The sequence below is a fragment of the Grampus griseus genome (assembly GCF_964374135.1).
Source record: "Grampus griseus genome assembly, chromosome: 18".
NCBI classification, from domain to species: Eukaryota; Metazoa; Chordata; class Mammalia; order Artiodactyla; family Delphinidae; genus Grampus; species Grampus griseus.
In genome coordinates this window covers 79,896,240-79,914,054 of record NC_139012.1, presented here as the reverse complement: position 1 = coordinate 79,914,054, position 17,815 = coordinate 79,896,240, and the positions used below count along the sequence as shown (strand labels likewise).

General features: G+C 47.7%; 1 protein-coding gene across 1 annotated transcript in view; it reads left to right on the top strand.

The window, feature by feature from the left end:
* Window positions 1-17,815, top strand: part of ATP12A (ATPase H+/K+ transporting non-gastric alpha2 subunit) — a gene marked incomplete at both ends in the record, with an annotated part of 69,543 nt that extends 51,728 nt beyond the window's left edge. The window contains 15 exons of the mRNA XM_082675647.1: window positions 224-422; window positions 540-649; window positions 2,295-2,429; window positions 5,706-5,898; window positions 7,736-7,911; window positions 8,621-8,757; window positions 11,320-11,470; window positions 14,474-14,642; window positions 14,737-14,891; window positions 16,027-16,150; window positions 16,281-16,426; window positions 16,844-16,977; window positions 17,106-17,207; window positions 17,611-17,702; window positions 17,787-17,815. Of these exons, the coding sequence (XP_082531773.1) occupies window positions 224-422; window positions 540-649; window positions 2,295-2,429; window positions 5,706-5,898; window positions 7,736-7,911; window positions 8,621-8,757; window positions 11,320-11,470; window positions 14,474-14,642; window positions 14,737-14,891; window positions 16,027-16,150; window positions 16,281-16,426; window positions 16,844-16,977; window positions 17,106-17,207; window positions 17,611-17,702; window positions 17,787-17,815 (2,052 nt within the window). The remainder of the gene's footprint in view (window positions 1-223; window positions 423-539; window positions 650-2,294; window positions 2,430-5,705; window positions 5,899-7,735; window positions 7,912-8,620; window positions 8,758-11,319; window positions 11,471-14,473; window positions 14,643-14,736; window positions 14,892-16,026; window positions 16,151-16,280; window positions 16,427-16,843; window positions 16,978-17,105; window positions 17,208-17,610; window positions 17,703-17,786) is intronic.

The window sequence follows — 17,815 nt, the reverse complement described above, 5'->3', positions numbered from 1 at the left end:
GGACAACAGAGTGTTCCACATTCAATAGAAGGGAGGGCTGTGGCACGTCCACGTATAGGGCTTTGCGGGCTTTACGGGCTTTCTCGGTCACTGGGGCCGATGCGGCTTTACTGCATCTACAACCATACCTGACACCAGTCCAGCTCTACCTGTTTCTGCATTATTGAACCCGAGTTCAAAAGGGTGGCTCTTCTCCAAGCTTCTCCCTCTCTCCTCCGTCTAGGTGGCTCTGTCACTGACAGCAAAACGCATGGCCAAGAAGAACTGCCTGGTGAAGGGCCTGGAGGCAGTGGAGACCCTTGGTTCCACCTCCATCATCTGCTCAGACAAGACGGGGACCCTAACCCAGAACAGGATGACCGTGGCCCATCTGTGGTTCGACAACCAGGTCTTCGTGGCGGACACTAGCGAAGACCATTCGAGTGAGTCTTCGGGCGCGTCCAGCCTGGCGCTGCACTGCGGACTCAGCCCTTGGGGTGAATAGTGCTGTTCGTGGGTGCGAGCCCAGCACCCTTGGCATCCCCTGTTCTTCTTTCCAGATCAAGTCTTTGATCAAAGCTCTGCAACCTGGGCCTCCCTGTCAAAGATCATAACGCTGTGTAACCGCGCTGAGTTCAGACCAGGACAGGAGAGCGTCCCCATCATGAAGGTGAAGGCCCTGCCCACGGTCTCAGTTACAGGCAGAGCCACGTCACTTTCTTGTTCTGATTTGGTGCTTGACTTAATCTCTGCAGCTGAGTAGGTTTATGCTGTAAGAGCAAGTCTAATCACAAGACCTGTAGAAAACTTTTTTCGCTGTAACTAGCTTCGAGAAATCTAAAAGTGCTCAGAATATTCACTTGGGCCTTTTGAAAATTCTGTCTCTTTCCAGAAAATGAATGTGCCTTTAAGTTACTTTCCTAACTTCTTTATCAGCTAAGAAGATATAATCAAAGGTTACTTATTACATAAATGCCATTCACTGATGTTTAACATGTAATCGGCTGGAAATAGAAGGAGGGGTCTTAGAGCGTATTCCTCTGGGCTGCCTGGAGCTCTTGTATAATTGCAATATATGAAACTTCTCTCTCTCCTCCCCTCCTTTCCTCCCTCTCCCTCTCAGGAGTCACTGAATCTGTGTCCGGGCTTTCCTGTTTGCCATCTGTTTCCTTCATTGACTCTTACTTATATTTTTTGTTTGCTTTTCTTTATCAGCCAGCTCATTAATTCTCCTTTTGGCCAATCACTTCTCTGTATCTTTCAAGTCCTTATCTCCAGTTCTAATTTCTCACCCAAATTCCACGCATCTCCAGCTCACTGTGTGTGTTTCCACTTGGAGGTTTTGCAGGCTAGACACTCAACATACTATACTTGTCACCTTCCACCTGTACCCACACTTGCTCCAAGTTAATATCTTATCCCAAATTTTCTATTTTTCTATGCTGCAACCATTTTACTTGTCATCCTTTTGGAAGTCATCTTTAACTTACTCCTTCCCAAATATCTAGTGAGTCAACAAGGCCTGTTACTCTTGTTTCAGAACATCCAGCTTTACATTTCTGTTATCACTAATACCTTGCGTCGGAACAATTGTACCAACCTCTTAACTGGCCTCCACGATTCTGGTTTATCCCTCCCCTGTCTTTCTTGCATGCCACTAATTTTCCTTAAATACTTCATTAGTTAGATGGACTACTTCATCTGACTTTGCTCAAAAACTTTCCATGCTTCTCTATTTTCTGCTTCTCGAGTGTAGGCCTCAGTGCTTGCCTTTTGGGGTTCTTTACATCTGCCACATTCTCCGTGTCCACCTGTGCTTCAGCACTCACGATAGAGTTTCCCCACCACGTGCCTTCCTTCACGGCTTTCTGGTTTCTAGAAGGCTTTCTTCTGCTCCTCTCTCTGTAGGTAACCCACCTGTCTTTCTTTCTCTTTTTTTTTTTTTTTTTTTTTTTTTTTTGCGGCTTGCAGGATCTTAGTTCCCCGACCAGGGATTGAACCCGGGCCCTGGCAGTGAAAGTGTGGAGTCCTAACCACTGGACCGCCAGGGAACTCTCCCCACCTGTCTTTCAAGATCTAGTTCATAACTGCTTTTTTCATGAAAACTTCCTGCTCTCAGAGCTCTCACTTTTCTGAACTCCCCTAATGCCAGCAGGTGGCGCCCTGCAGTTAACAGTCCTAAGTCAGTCACCAATTGTGCGGTAACTGTTTTCTCTCTCCAGGAGATAGTAAGCTTAGGTTACGTGTTGGTTCGTCGCAATTGATCAGAGAAGAACCAGATTATGTGCTGCAACTGTTTATCTCTTGATTCGCAGAAAGCTGTGGTTGGAGATGCCTCAGAAACTGCTCTTTTGAAATTCTCAGAGGTCATTTTGGGTAACGTGATGGAAATTAGAAAAAGAAACCGCAAAGTAGCTGAAATACCTTTTAACTCAACCAACAAATTTCAGGTGAGTTTTTCGTCACAACTAAATCTTTATCATCACTAGAACAGCATTTCCACCTGTGTAAGTATCCTTTGGTTAATATGTATTGTGAATGACACTTGACTTCAAAAACAGTCCTCAGAGATGCAGGGCCTGGACGTCTGGTAAACCCGTAAGAGGTTTCCCTGAAGTAAGTATAGAAGAAGAACGGTGACGGTCCTGCCGTTCCCACGCGTGATCTATCTGTGTGACATACACACTCACACGCACACAGACGCAACAGCACCCGCACTGGGTAACTCCGGCCAAGGAGGGGCAGCGGCCACATCCCAAAGGACGAGAGAAGGGTGGGGCATGGGGAGAAGCAGCGCTGCCCCTCGTCTGCGTCAGGCACTTTACGTGCTTTGTCTCATTTAATCCTCATTATAAGCCTGTGACGTAGGACCAAGTAACCCCAACTGAAGGGTGAGGAAACAGGCCTTAGAAAGCGCTGAGGTGACAGAGTCACACAAGCATCTAAGTGGCACAAGCACTTTTCACACCTCTGACTCCTGAGTCTATGCTTTTTCTACCACAGCACAGAGTCTGGGCAGTTCAGTTCAGGCCATGTTGGTAAGCCTTGCCCTTTGTGAAGACCAGTGAGCGCCAGCCACACTGCTCTCCCGTTCTGCCCCCCAGGCAGTACAGAGGGATCTCCTCTCCCCCGTGGCTCAGGAAGAGAATGGTGATCCTTGCCTAGTTGTCACCCCTCATGCCAGGGGTGCCCAGCAGTCATGTTAGGACAAAGGACAGTTTCTAGCCCAAGGTGCTGGCACAGGTGGGATTCCCTGTAGACTCCAAAGCTGAGAGTGGGGCATCGTGACTTGGTCTTTGCATAACAGTAAATTATGTAAATAGGATAACCATGTTTGTGTACAAGTTTCTGGTGATAACCCACACATTTTCTTTTTTTTTTTTAATTAATTTATTTATTTTTGGCTGCGTTGGGTCTTCGTTGCTGTGCACAGGCTTTCTCCAGTTGCGGCAAGCGGGGGCTACTCTTCATTGTGGTGCGTGGGCTTCTCATTGCAGTGGCTTCTCTTGTTGTGGAGCTCAGGCTCTAGGCACGCAGGCTTCAGTAGTTGTGGCTCACGGGCTCTGGAGCGCAGGCTCAGTAGTTGTGGTGCACGGGCTTAGTTGCTCTGCAGCGTGTGAGGTCTTCCCGGACCAGGGCTTGAACCCATGTCCCCTGCATTGGCAGGTGGATTGTTAACCACTGCACCACCGGGAAGTCCCACCCACCCACACATTTTCTTTGGAAGGAATTTAGGACTGGAAAATAACTGTGGCGCAAACATCTTTGTGGATGATTGAACAGTAAAAAATCATGGTTAGCAAAACAGACAACTAACAATGTATGATGTAAAATGTAGAGGAAATCAGATTTCTGTTCAAAAATGTAGTGAAAATAGAATGAGTAGCAATTCTAAAATAATGATTGTAACAATAGCTATCATGTGCTAATTTCCACACTTCTCACAACAATTCTGTTAGACAGTAGAGAAGGAGGAAACAGGACATAGCCAGCCAGGGACAGAGCCAGGACTCAGGCAGACCCAGGGGACCATGCTCTTAGGACTAGGCAGGATGGCCTTCCAACCATGAACGAGACTCAGAGTCCCCCCGGGGCTCTGTCTCCTCCAGGGAAGGCTTCCTCGTCGTGTGAGATGTGAGGAAAAGCGGGTTCTGTGAGGCCTCGTGTACGGAATGTTGAGGGTTGGTCTAGAAAGGAGAGGGTCCTTCAGAAGAGGCCAAAGAGCCTCTGGGATGCTATTAGTGCCATTTTATATCCACACACGAGCAACACTCAGCACTAAGCAAGGTGGTTGGGTGTCATGACCTTGGAGGGTCTCTGGGGCCTCGTTCAACCCAAGGAAACAAAGTGGACAGTCTTAGAATAGCAGTTCCCCAAACTGAGACTGGTCCATTAAAATATTTTCCATAGTTTATGGCAAATTGAAAAATTAGGACAATATTTTATAAAATTTTATATAGAGATGAAAGAATTGAATTTAGAAGATTATCCTTTATGTCCTGCATGGTTAGGGCAGGGACTCTGGGGCCTGCTGGCCAGAATTCAGGTCCCACCTCAGCCCCCTGCTAGCGGTCACTGAACTCTCTGCACCTCAGATTCCTCCCTTATAAAAGGCAGTAATAATGGTACCCATGGCCATAGTTTTGAGAATTAAATGAGTCCATTTAATTTCTGGGCACTCAGAACAGTATACACAATAAAAGTATTTATTATTTCTACTTTAAGTGTTAAAATGCCCTACCTTTCAGAAAATGATAGTGACAGTAGGTGGAGGTTTTTGGTTCGGTTAGTTGGTTTTTTTAATGTCGCTACTTGGCAATGTGAAAAAAGCTGCAACCTTGCGTTTGCCCTCCATGGTTTTTTTTTTTTTTGGTACTCATCTCTGATATCCAAAAGTCTATAAACTACTGGTTTAGAATCAACTGGTAGACCCAAAATGATAGAATTTTTCTTTGTAACTTACTCCTTCTCTCCCAAACACTCCAGCCTCCTAAAATTCTTTCCAGGGCTTGGAAGGGTACCTGGTATAAAATAAGGTCTAGACTTAGCCACTTTATTATTGTCTATAAATTTTTCCACAGTTTTCCCGATTATCTTATTAGGGTACATCTAGAAGTAGAATTGTGAGGTCAAAGGGTAATGATGGTAAAGTTGTGATTCTTGTTACTTAGCTGTCCCCCCAGAGGCCTGAGCGTGAGAGGCTGTCCTCACAGCCCTCACGTCCTCTGTCACATCCAGGTAATGACGCTGCCCACGTGCCTGACTGAGTGCAGGACGTTTTGGGTCTGCAGGGAGGGCAGTCAAGGCAGGAGGTGAGACAAGGCAGCTCCCAGCCCTCTGACCCCACGGTCGCCCCAGGAGATCGTGTTCAAGGCAGCAGGTTTCACAGGACGACAGCGCATCGGGCCTCCCTAAAGCAGCCAGTTTCTGTTTGAGAGACAGGCTGAGTTTCCCCCTGAGAGACACCCTGATTCAAATTCAGGGTGTCCCCCTGGGCTGGGACAGAGTCTAGCTCTCTGCATATTGCTTGGGTAGAAAGGACAGAATGTGCCTGCAGAGGACACTCCTTCTTTATAAATCAAGGACCAGTAGCCAACAGAGAAAGGGGTGTTTTTAATCTTGTCGTGTTGCTCATTTAAAGATGTGTCCAGTTCAGGCCCTTAGTAGTAAAGACGGTGTCATTGCCCGATGCCACACTGAACATGCTCGACCCCTTTCCCCCGCAGCTCTCCATACACGAGACAGACGACCCCAGTGACAAGCGTTTCCTCATGGTGATGAAAGGAGCCCCCGAGCGGGTCCTGGAGAAGTGCAGCACCATCATGGTCAACGGCCAGGAGCAGCCTCTGGACAGGAGCACGGCCAAGGCCTTCCACACGGCGTACATGGAGCTGGGCGGCCTGGGGGAGCGCGTGCTGGGTGAGCAGAGCCCTGATCCCGCCCGTGAGGCCCGCGGCTCTCTGCCGGCCTCCGGCACACGAGGAGACAGGCCTGCGATGTAGCGGAGTAGCTCTGGCGTCCACTTGAGTCATAAAGGAGAAATGGTCAACGTACAAGAGACACTGTGTGATGGATAGTGTGCGGGGCGGTCCCTTCCAGATCAGGGAAATCTGGGAAGTTACCGTGGGACGGGTTGCATTTCATTCTGGACTTGGAGTGAGGGAACTTGAAGGGAGGTAGGGAGCGCACTCACGCAGAGGGAACCTCGTGGGCCAGAGCACAGCGGTGGGAACGGATGGAGTGGCACGCGCCTTGTCGAGGCTGCAGGTGGACGAGGTACCACGGTCCTGGGACACAGGGCTAGGAGGGTCGTGTGGAGGTCGGCTTGCAGCGCCCTTCTTGGCGAGGACAGGAGCAGAGTAGGTCTCAGCAGGAGGTGCTGCCCTCACTCAGGCGAAAAGGGATTTGATCCCAGGCAACGGGAACGTGAAGGTCACATACAGAGACTGTGGAGGCACAATTGGTAAGACTTAGCAGCTAATTAGAGGGGAAAAGTAAGTTTAAAAAAATGTTGAGGGGCCTTCCTGGTGGCGCAGTGGTTGAGAGTCCGCCTGCCGATGCAGGGGACACGGGTTCGTGCCCCGGTCTGGGAAGATCCCACATGCCGCGGAGCGGCTGGGCCCGTGAGCCATGGCCGCTGAGCCTGCGCGTCCGGAGCCTGTGCTCTGCAACGGGAGAGGCCACAGCAGTGAGAGGCCTGCGTACCGCAAAAAAAAAAAAAGAAAAAAAAAATGTTGAAGCTTCCCACTGAGCAGTTAGGGAAAACGTACTGCCAGTAACTGAGAGAAGGGGGCGTTAGAGGTGGAAGGAACCTTAGAAGCACAGCCACCGTGGCAGAAGCCTGTCAGTGGCAACGTAAGGGGTATCACAGGACATGTTCTGCTGGGAGAATTGGGGGCCGTCGAAACAGCAGCTCTGAACGACAGGGTGATGGATGGGTTCAAGGTAGCAGAAGTTCATACTGACGATAAGGCTCATTAAACATCGTGAAAGCTCTTGCCAGTAGAGATGGAATCTGTGGAATGTGTGTTTCTAAAGGACATTTGCGTCTGTAACGCAAATAAAATACATAAGTGAGTTGATAATGCTTGAGGCGCGCCCCACAGCACCAAGTAGTCTTTCAAGGCAGGATTGCTGCCCGTCTGAGTTGCTCTAGGACCCTCACGTTTGACCTTTCCCTCACATGTGATTAAAGGCTGAACATCATGCCCTTCCCCTGACGCCCCAGTTCCTTCCCCGGTTTGCGCGGGAGCACATTTTGTTTTCTCTGCCGAAAAGGGCCTTCCCACCGCCTGTCCTCCCTTCTTTCCCCAGGAAACATCCGACTCCTTGCTCAAGAGTGAGCTCACATGACCTCCTCGGTGAAGTCTTTCCTGTTCTCAGGTGGCTGAGCGTAGCCCTGCTCTGTGGTACTCACCACGCTCCGGGCTCTTCATCTCTTTGTGTCTGTCCCCCACTAAACTTCAACCTCTTGGGAAGTAAAGGCCGTCCACTTCTGGGCTTTCTGTTTCCAGAACATAACAGAGAACCTAATGGGCACAGAGTAAATTATTTTGGGATGAAACATGTCTTTGCTAAAAACAACATGTGTTATGGAACTGAAGGAATTAAACAGTTCTGGTTAAACTCTAAAGGACTGAGAGTGTATGAAAATGTTCCTTCTTTCTTTCATTCTTTTTTCTTTGTTGTTGTTCCTTCTTTCTTGTGTCATTTCTTATCCTAGTTTCATTGACTCCCAAATTTATACCCATTTCAGGTTTCTGTCATCTCTACCTGCCAGCAGACGAGTTTCCAGCAACCTATTCATTTGATGTAGACACAATGAACTTTCCTACTTCCAACTTCTGTTTTGTGGGCCTCTTATCGATGATCGACCCGCCTCGGTCCACGGTCCCTGATGCGGTCACCAAGTGCCGGAGTGCAGGGATCAAGGTGGGACTTACACATTCCTGAATTAACAAGTCCTCCATTGATGTTGGATCCCTTTCTAGGAACATTTGTCATGGGAGAGTCAGTATTTAGGTCTCTTCAACTAAATGTCATAATTCCCCTTTTTTTAGTCTCCACTTTCACTGTACTAAGATTTCAGTAACTGTCCCATAAAAGCAAAGTGATTGTGTCTGTGTGGAATAAACCACAAGAGTAACTGCAGCGAGCAGAAAGCTGTGTCCCTGTGCCATGAGGTGGTCACATCTTGCCCTAGACTGTGATAGACAGTAATAGGTTTTATTACTTAATCTCGAGGTCCAGCTTCCATACTCCATTTCCCTCATGATATAAAAGCCAAAATATGAATTCCATTACCGTGTAAATTGCAAGGCTGTGGAGCATCACGAAGCTGCCCAAGGAGACATCCTGTCAGCCCTTTCACAGATAGAGTTATGTCCGAAGGAAAGGCTGGATGTCAGAGGAGGAAATGTAAGAAGCTTAGGAGCAAGGGTAGATCTCGTGGGATCAGTGTGCCCTTCAAAGACAGCTGCTTCTTTGACCTAAAGATCAAGGACGACTCATTAGGGCAAAGCATAGTCATCCCTAGCCGTGCTGTACGGGGCCATGGTGGAGCAGGTGATGCCGAGTTGTCCCTGCTCAGGTACCTGAGCCCCTCACCGTCTACATGCCCTTCTCATTGTTTGTGTTCTAGATCATCATGGTTACTGGCGATCATCCAATCACAGCCAAAGCTATTGCCAAGAGTGTAGGTATCATTTCCGCCAACAGTGAGACAGTGGAAGACATTGCAAAACGCCTCAACGTTGCTGTGGCACAGGTTAACAAGCGGTGAGCTCGGAACCCACCCAGCAGAACTCAGGTTCTTAGCCACGGGGCCCTGTTGCCTGTAAAGAGCCATGCTGTGGGTGCAAACCCCCTTCCTGCCAGACATCCTCTCAGGGTTATGCGAGGCTGCTTTACTCTATAATGTATGTATCCATTCCTTCCTCAAAATTGGATTGAGCACCGGACATGTGCCAGGCATGGTACTGGTGCCATGAGGGTTACCTGTATGCATGTCTTGTATGAAATTTCAACCCAATGAAGCAGATCTGAAAACTTAAGTGCCTAACTTAGCGTGAAGAAACTGAAGCAAAGACTTTACAGGAAATTACCAGCCATTGATGCAGTTGTGTAATCAAGAATATTGAGAACACTTTGCATTCCATGTGCCCTCCCAGTCTGCATCTTGCGTATTTATTCCATTGGCTTCATAATGTGTAGCTATGGAAACATACTTCTCTTTACTTTTTACTTGGTAGTAAATAGAATGGAAGCTTCGTAAGGAAAGACTGGTTTTCTTGTGTCTCCTAATTCTTTAAATCATGTTCATCCTTTAGTCCAGTCATCTGTCCATTTGTTCTGTATTCTTTCAACAAATAATTGTTGAGTGCCTAGTGTCTACCAGGCACTGTGCCAGACACTGGAGCTATAGCAGAAACAGACCAGACACTCTCCCCACATTCGGGGATCTTTCCATTGAGCCAGAGGGGAAGAAAAATAAATTAATTGTGATGTGGTAAGTTCAGTGAAGGACACACAGGGACAAAGGAGCTGGCAGTGGGAGCCTGGACTGTTGATCATTTATATGAGTCAAGGGCTCCAAAGTCTTAGTTTGAAAATTAGTGTCATTGGCTTTATTATACTTTCATGCATGTGGGGAAAAAAGGGAAAAACCAAAGAACCTCTTCTAGTTTACCCAAGCATTTATGCCTTTTAGGAACACAGAGCTGTCAGGTAGTGAATTACTACCAGGGCAATGAATTACCAGTTAAGACAACCCAACAGTTGAACAGCCTCTGGGCACAGCAGCAGTATCTGAAGACTAAGGGTCTTCCACCGCTCTTTTGTGTCAATAGCGTTCATCTATGAAGACAGGTTTGGAGCTTTTGTTTATCTGTTTTGATTTTTTAAATAGTAGGATTATACTTTTTCCTACAAGTTACCACACAGGAGAGAGGGGTGGATGCTTTGTGAACATTTTCAATTGTCCACTGTATCAACTCCAGCTTCATGATCACAGAATAACATTTTTTGCAGCTCTGGGGAGAAAGGAAACACCCTTTCTTTCTTAACTTACTTTTATTTATATATATTTTTGTTAATAAATTTTTTTATTTACTTTTTTATTTATTTATTTTTGGCTGCATTGGGTCTTCGTTACTGAGTGCGGGCTTTCTCTAGTTGTGGCGAGCAGGGGCTACTCTTTGTTGTGGTGCGTGGGCTTCTCATTGCAGTGGCTTCTCTTGTTGCAGAGCACGGGCTCTAGGGGTGCGGGCTTCAGTAGTTGTGGCGCACAGGCTCAGTAGTTGTGGCGCACGGGCTTAGTTGCTCCGCGGCATGTGGGATCTTCCCGGACCAGGGCTCGAACCCGTGTCCCCTGCACTGGCAGGTGGATTCTTAACCACTGTGCCACCAGGGAAGCCCCATATATATACATTTTCTTACCAGAATATAGGAAGACCTGTAGTTTGAGTCAAGTGCTAGAATTCCAATATTTAGCACCGATAGGAAAGAACAGACCTAAAAAAAAAGCTCAGCACTTTTAGAATGAAAAAAGCATGCAGTGTTTTGTACGAAAGGATGTTTAAGCTGAGATTAGAAGGCTGGAGTGTTCACCAAGGGAAGGGAAGTCGACGTAGCAGGACATGTGAGGCCTTTGCACGGAGAGTCCGGGGGCTCAGAACTGAGAAGCCTAGTGGGCTGCTGGCAAGAGTCAGAAGGGACAGATGGCATGGGCTGCACCCAGCCCTGCAGACCGAGTAGGGATTCCGGGGTCTGCTCAAAGCACAGCGGAAGCCTCGGGAGAGCGTTCACAGGGGACAGCACAGTCAGATCTGCACATAGTTTCTAGAACCTCACTTTTATAGTCAGCAGTTAAAAGCTTTCCTCAAAGAAGACCTCAATAAACTTCTCTCCCTGCATAGCTCATGGCATAGCAGACACTATAAATAGGAAATGACAGTAAAGAATTGTTACCCATGTGTTTAGGCATACGCTGGATTCTAGGACCCAAAACGTACAAACAGGCAGGTTTTTTTACCCTCCTTTTACTTGTTGAGTAAAGCATTGCCCCGGGAAGTACCACCTCTCACACATTCCTGGAAGGAAATGGCTAATTGGCTTTTTCCTACTGTTGAGTGACGCAAGGAAATGCCTTATTTGTCAGCCTTGGTTCACTGTCTTGAAATGAGACCAAAGTATCCCGAGTACTCACACACCCGGTTATCCCACCAGAGGACTAGGTGTCAGGACTGTGGGTTCCAGGTAAAATCAAAGAGGTTCAGCCCACCTCCCGCCCAGAACAGTGTTTCAGCCTTGAGCCTCAGCCAGTTCCTGCTGCCCTTCTAGGGACGCTAAGGCCGCTGTGGTGACCGGCATGGAGCTAAAGGACATGAGCCCGGCGCAGCTGGACGAGCTCTTGGCCAACCACTCGGAGATCGTCTTTGCCCGGACGTCCCCCCAGCAGAAGCTGATCATTGTGGAGGGCTGTCAGAGGCAGGTGGGTGGACGCAGCACTGGGGGAACCTTCCAGGTGTGTCACCATCCCACGGGGACATGCAGCGCTGAGCGCTGGGCCCCCAGCCTCACCACCCCACATCTCCACCCGTCGGGGCTGACCCTCTGCTCACCTTGGGGCCTTGTGACAGGGAAGTTTGGCGCTATGGGGGATGTGAGTGGACGCAGAACAGAAAGCGCAAAGCCATAAGACAGCGTACCCACTGTCGCCTGCACACACACTGGGTTTTTTCCCTCCAGTTTTGTGGAGATATAATTGACGCACAGCACTGTATAAGTTTAAGGTGTGCGGCATAGCAATCTGACTTGCATATGTCATGAAATGATTATCACAGTAAGTTTAATGAACAGCTGTCTCATATAGATACAAAATTAAAGAAAAAGAAAAAAGAATTTTTTCCCGTGATGGGGACTCAGGATGAATTCTCAACAGCTTTCCTGTAATGTTGTGTGTTACATCCCCAGCACTCCTTGTAACTGGGAGTTGGTACCTTTGACCCCCTTCCTCCAATTCCACCTCCCCTCACCCCCCACCTCTGGTAACCACAAATCTGATCTCTTTTTTTATGTGTTTGTTTGTTTGTTTGTTTTTACGTATAATTGAGCTACAACACTGTTAGTTCCTGGTGTGCAACATAATGATTTGATATTTCTTTACAGTTCAAAATGATCACAGCAATTAATTCAATTACCCCGTCACCTTACAAAGATATTACGTATTGACTGTGTCTCCCACGCTGTACATGTCACCCCTGCCACTCATTTATTTTGTAACTGAAAGTGTGTCTTCATCCCCCATGCTTGTTTCACTCAACACCGCCACCCTCCCCTCTGGCAACCACCTGTTCTCTGTATCTATGACTGTTTCTGTTTTGTCATGTTTGTTCATTTGTTTTGTTTTGTAGATTCCACATAAAGTAAAATCATGTGCTATCTGTCTTTCTCTGACTTATGTCATGTGGAGCGTAACACCCTCTAGGTCCATCCACATTGTTGCAACTGACAAGATTTCATTCCTTTTTCTTATGGCTGAGTAACAAATTTACACACCACATCCTCTTTATCCATTCACCTATTCATGGGCATTTGGGTTCCTTCCGTATCTTGACTATTGTAAATAATACTGCAATGATCACTGGGGTGCATGTATCTTATCTAATTGGTGCTTTTGTTTTCTTCAGAAAAATACCCAGAAGTGGAATTGCTGGATCCACTGGTAGTTCTATCTTTAAATTTCTGAGGAACCTCCATACTGGTTTCCATAGTGTCTGCACCAATTTACAGTCCCATCAACAGTGCACAAGTGTTCCCTTTCTTCCATATCCTTGCCAACACTTGCTATTGGTTGTATTTTTTTTTTGTCTTTATTAAATTTATTACAATATTGCTTCTGTTTTATGTTTTGATTTTTTGGCCACGAGACACTTGGGATCTTACTTCCCCAACCAGGGACTGAGCCCACACCCCATGCACTGGAAGGAGAAGTCTTAACCACTGGACCGCCAGGGAAGTCCCTGGTTGTCATTTTGATAATAGCCATTCTCACAGGTGTGAGATGGTACATCATCGTGGCTTTGATTTGCATTTTCCTTATGATTAGTGGTATGGAGCATCTTTTCATGTGCCTGTTGGCCACCTGTATATCTTCTTTGGAGAAATGTCTATTCAGGTCCAGTTTTTAATTGGATTGTTTATTTTTTTAATGTCAGGTTGTATGAGCTCTTTGTATAGTTTGGATATTAACCCCTTGTTGGATATATCATTTGCAAATATCTTCTCCCATTCAGTAGGTTGCCTTTTTGTTTTGCCGATAATTGCCTTTGCTGTGCAAAAGCTTTCTGGTTTGATATAGTCCCACTTGTTCACTTTTGCTCTTGTTTCCCCTGCCTGAGAAGAGAGATCCAAAAAAATATTGCTAAGACTGATGTCAAAGGTGTACTGCCTATGTACCCTTCTAGGAGTTTTACGGTTTCATATCTTATATTCACATTTAAGTCTTTAATCCATTTTGAGTCTATTTTTGTATATGGTGTGAGAAAGTGGTCCAGTTTCATTCTTCTGCATGTAGCTGTCCAGTTTTCCCAACATCATATAGTAAAGAGGCTGTCTTTCCTCCATTGTATATTCTTGCCTCATTTGTTGTAGATTAATTGCCCACATTATTGTGGGTTTGTTTCTGGGCTCTCTGTTCTGTTCCATTGATCCATGTGTCTGTTTTCTGTGCCAGTACCATACTGTTTTGATTACTGTAGCTTTGTGGTATAGTTGAAATCAGGAAGTGTGATACCTCCAGCTTCGGTGTTTTTTCTCAAGATTGTTTCGCCTATTTGGGGTCTTTTATGGTTTCATACAAATTTTATAATTACTTATTCTACTTCTGTGAAAAATGTCATTGATATTTTGACAGAGACGGCATTGAGTCTGTAGATTGCCTTCGGTAGTATGGTCATTTTAACAATATTATTCCAATCTAGGAACACAGTGTATCTTTTTATCTGTCTGTGTCGTCTTCAGTGTCTTATAGTTTTCCGAGTACAGGTCTTCTGCCTCCTCAGTTAAATTTATTCCTAGGTATTTTATTCTTTTTGATGCAATTGTGAGTGGGATTGTTTTCTTCATTTCTCCTGAGAGTGCGTTGTTAGCGTATAGAAATGCAACAGATTTCTATTTACTAATTTTGTATTTATTAGTTCTAACAGTTTTCTGGTGGAGTCTAGGATTTTCTTTGCTTAGTCTCAGGTCATCTGCAAACAGTGACAGTTTCACTTCTTCCTTTCCAGTTTGGATTCACATTGGTTTTAATTATTCGCACACATCTTGTTTGGGGCTTGTTGCTCTTGCTTCTGGGATTTGCTGTCTTAATCTTTCCCCCCAAACCCAAAGCGGGCCTTCATTTTGCCTCTGGCTGACCTCGCGGCCTCAAGACAAAGGGAGTGGGTGGCCCCTACCCAGGCTGCTCACTCACCTCCTCTTGGTGTCCCCACAGGGTGCTATCGTCGCTGTGACAGGGGACGGAGTTAACGACTCCCCGGCTCTAAAGAAGGCAGACATCGGGATCGCCATGGGGATAACGGGCTCTGATGCAGCCAGAAGTGCAGCCGACATGGTCTTGCTGGATGACAACTTCGCGTCCATCATCACAGGGGTGGAGGAAGGTGAGTGGGGTCTCAAGGGGTCTTAGCGAGGGCTGGGGCCGCCTGCAAAATCAGAAGCGAGTCCTGTAAGGAGAAACGTAACGTCTTTGCCTAGGTCGCCTGATCTTTGACAACCTAAAGAAGACTATCGCGTACACCCTGACCAAGAACATCGCTGAGCTCTGCCCCTTTCTGATCTATATCATCGCTGGGCTTCCCCTGCCCATTGGCACCATCACTATCTTGTTCATCGACTTGGGCACGGACATAGTAAGTAGCCCTAAAGGGAACAGCGTCTGATAAATTCCCCAGGTGATGGAAACTTCAGAGTCATTACCTTCAAGAGCAAGAGATGCACTAAATCAATGCTTCTCAAACCTCGACGTGATGGGGCCTGAAGTTCTGCATTTCTGACAAGCTCTTAAGTGATGCCGAGTTTGCTGGTCCACCAACCACACTTCAGAGCAAAGGACTAGAGAGATCTGTCATATGTTTGAAAATTAAAACCACTGCCCTCCATGTAAGAACTTTGCAAGACATAAGTTCTTCACCATTCCGAAAAAGCATGCCATCAGTCAGTTTCAGCTCACATGCCTCCCTTTTCTTTTGAGAAGATGCAGCTGTCATCAAAGTAGTCCCTGTACTGCTGGGGGCCCAGTGGCTGAAGTGATAACCCACAGCCGCTCCTCGTTAAGTAAAAGGATCTGTGACCCCGAAGCCCCTCACCAAACACAGTAAGAAGTAGCCACGATTAACACTCCGTAAAGCTGCACGCTGACCTACAGTAATGCCACCTAAACCCTCTCCCCTTCTCGGACAAATCCCTTTAAGAAAGCTTCGTGGCAGTTATTCCCGTGGCTCTGGCTTACACAGGTGACAGGCAGCAGCAGAACTCATAGCCCTGCAAGTTGCCGCCTCCTCCCTCATCTCATAGGACGGCTGCAGGGCACCCTCCACGCTGCAGGGGGCTGGGGGTATCTTCACCTTAGTGGGGAGCTGAGGCCCCAGAGCCTGCAGTCAGATCACTTTCCAGGCCCTTGAAGTTTGCTCATTTTCTCCACTCTAGTGGTTCTTCCAGGCATCACCGGGGACCTGGTTAGAAATGCAGATTCTCTGCCCTCCAGCGGGGGAGGACCTGTGAGAGGACCACTGGTCAGTGGCGGGGCGAAGTGGGAGAGGACAGAAGGAGAGAAAAGTGCTTTATAACTAGCATTGTTTAGAACTAGAAGCACAAGGCAATGATCAGAAGCCGACTGACTCTTAAATTCTCTACAGATGACGCACCCCGAGGCCTGTACCCTGGAGAGACCAGTTCCCTAACCCCATAGTCCCTGGTTATGCAGCCGCTGTCCCCTTGTGTCATAGTGTTTCAGGGCCAGGCCTCACGGGGTCTCTCTCCCTCTAGATTCCCTCCATCGCCCTGGCTTATGAGAAAGCTGAAAGTGACATTATGAACAGGAAGCCTCGCCACAAGAAGAAGGACAGACTGGTGAACAAGCCACTTGCCGTGTACTCCTACCTGCACATTGGTGCGAGGAGGGGCCTCCCAGAGAATTCTTTTCGCCTTGTGGGGCAGGGTTGGGACGTGAGGAGGAACCCAGAGGAGAATGCGGTCGGGGCAATTCTGAAGTCATTACAGAACCTCTTCTGTTCTTTCAGGCCTCATGCAGGCCCTGGGAGCTTTTGTTGTATATTTCACCGTGTACGCACAGGAGGGCTTTCGACCCAGCACTCTCCTTAACCTCCGAGTGGAGTGGGAAAAGGGCTATGTGAACGACTTGGAAGACAGCTATGGACAAGAATGGGTAAGGGCGGGCCCTCCAGCAGTATCCTCCTGGGAAGACCGTGAGGGGACAAAGCAGGTGACAGCTTTCTCGGTTAACGGGGCTTGTGGGCCCCTTGGTCACAGCGGTTTGCCTCTTTCGGGGTTCAGCTCACCTCTCGAGTTAGGTGCCTAGAGCTCACCTTTTCACATTAGCTTTGCGATAGGTGTGTAAGAGTAACCAGCCAACATTGCCACAGTTGGGCCAAATCCATTAAGTTAGCATCTTTTCCTACTCAGCTGGTTAAAGGAAAGAAAGGTTTCTTTCCAACCACAAGGAGGTGATCCTCGCTCAGTCTTGGTAAGGGGGAGAGAGTAGAGGCTTACAGCAGTGTGCTGGTGCCTCCCTGAAGCTTCCATCCTGGCCCTCATGGACTTCTCTTTCTCTGGCCGTTGACAGACAAGCTACCAGAGGAAGTACCTAGAATGGACGGGCTACACAGCATTCTTTGTTGGCATCATGGTCCAGCAAATAGCAGATCTGATCATCAGGAAAACCCGGAGGAATTCCATCTTCCAGCAGGGTCTCTTCAGGTACGGCCGGCATCCACCCTCATGGTTCAGCCTGGGCCTTTGCTGCAGGGATGACGAGGCGTTGACTGTGCTGGGTGTGTGGGGCTGAGCCTGGGAGTTCAGAATCTGTTTGCTTTTGTGTCTTACAGAAATAAAGTCATCTGGGTGGGGATTGCCTCGCAGGTTATCATCGCGCTAATCCTCTCCTACGGCCTCGGGAGTATCGTGGCCCTGAACTTCACGATGCTCCGGTGAGGTTCCCTTCAACAGTGGGGAGGGAGGAGTGAGCCCCCATCTGCTGTCACGGCCTAAATAATCACTAGGGTTCCAGAGACTCTTTCCCCTCTAGTCTTTCAAAGGAGGTAAAATGGCACCGGTTTTATATCAGTCCGAGCCTTTGACCCGCTAGTTTTTTTCAGAAGACGAGGTGGGTTTTCCATCCCTCACCATCCCATCTGTACCCTCGTCCGGCAGACCACTTCCCAGGCAGGCGTCGTTTCTAGTGGTCACGGTCCAGTGTGGTTTTACGCTGTGTGACGCAGTGGCGTCGTTCTCTCCAGGGAGGCTGGGAAGTGACCGAGAAGCTCCTCCATTGTGGGGCGGGCCCCCCTCTGGGTGCGTGGGTCTCACCTCCCTCCCTCCGCCCCCTCCCAGGCCTCAGTACTGGTTCGTGGCTGTACCACACGCTGTTCTGATCTGGGTGTACGATGAGGTGCGGAAACTGGCCATCAGACTCTACCCTGGAAGTAAGTAGTAGTATGATTTGGGGGTCTCTGTCTAGTGCAACAGACTCCCCTCAGTTTCTAGCTTACTGTTTTCTACCTCTATAGGCTGGTGGGATAAGAACATGTACTATTAA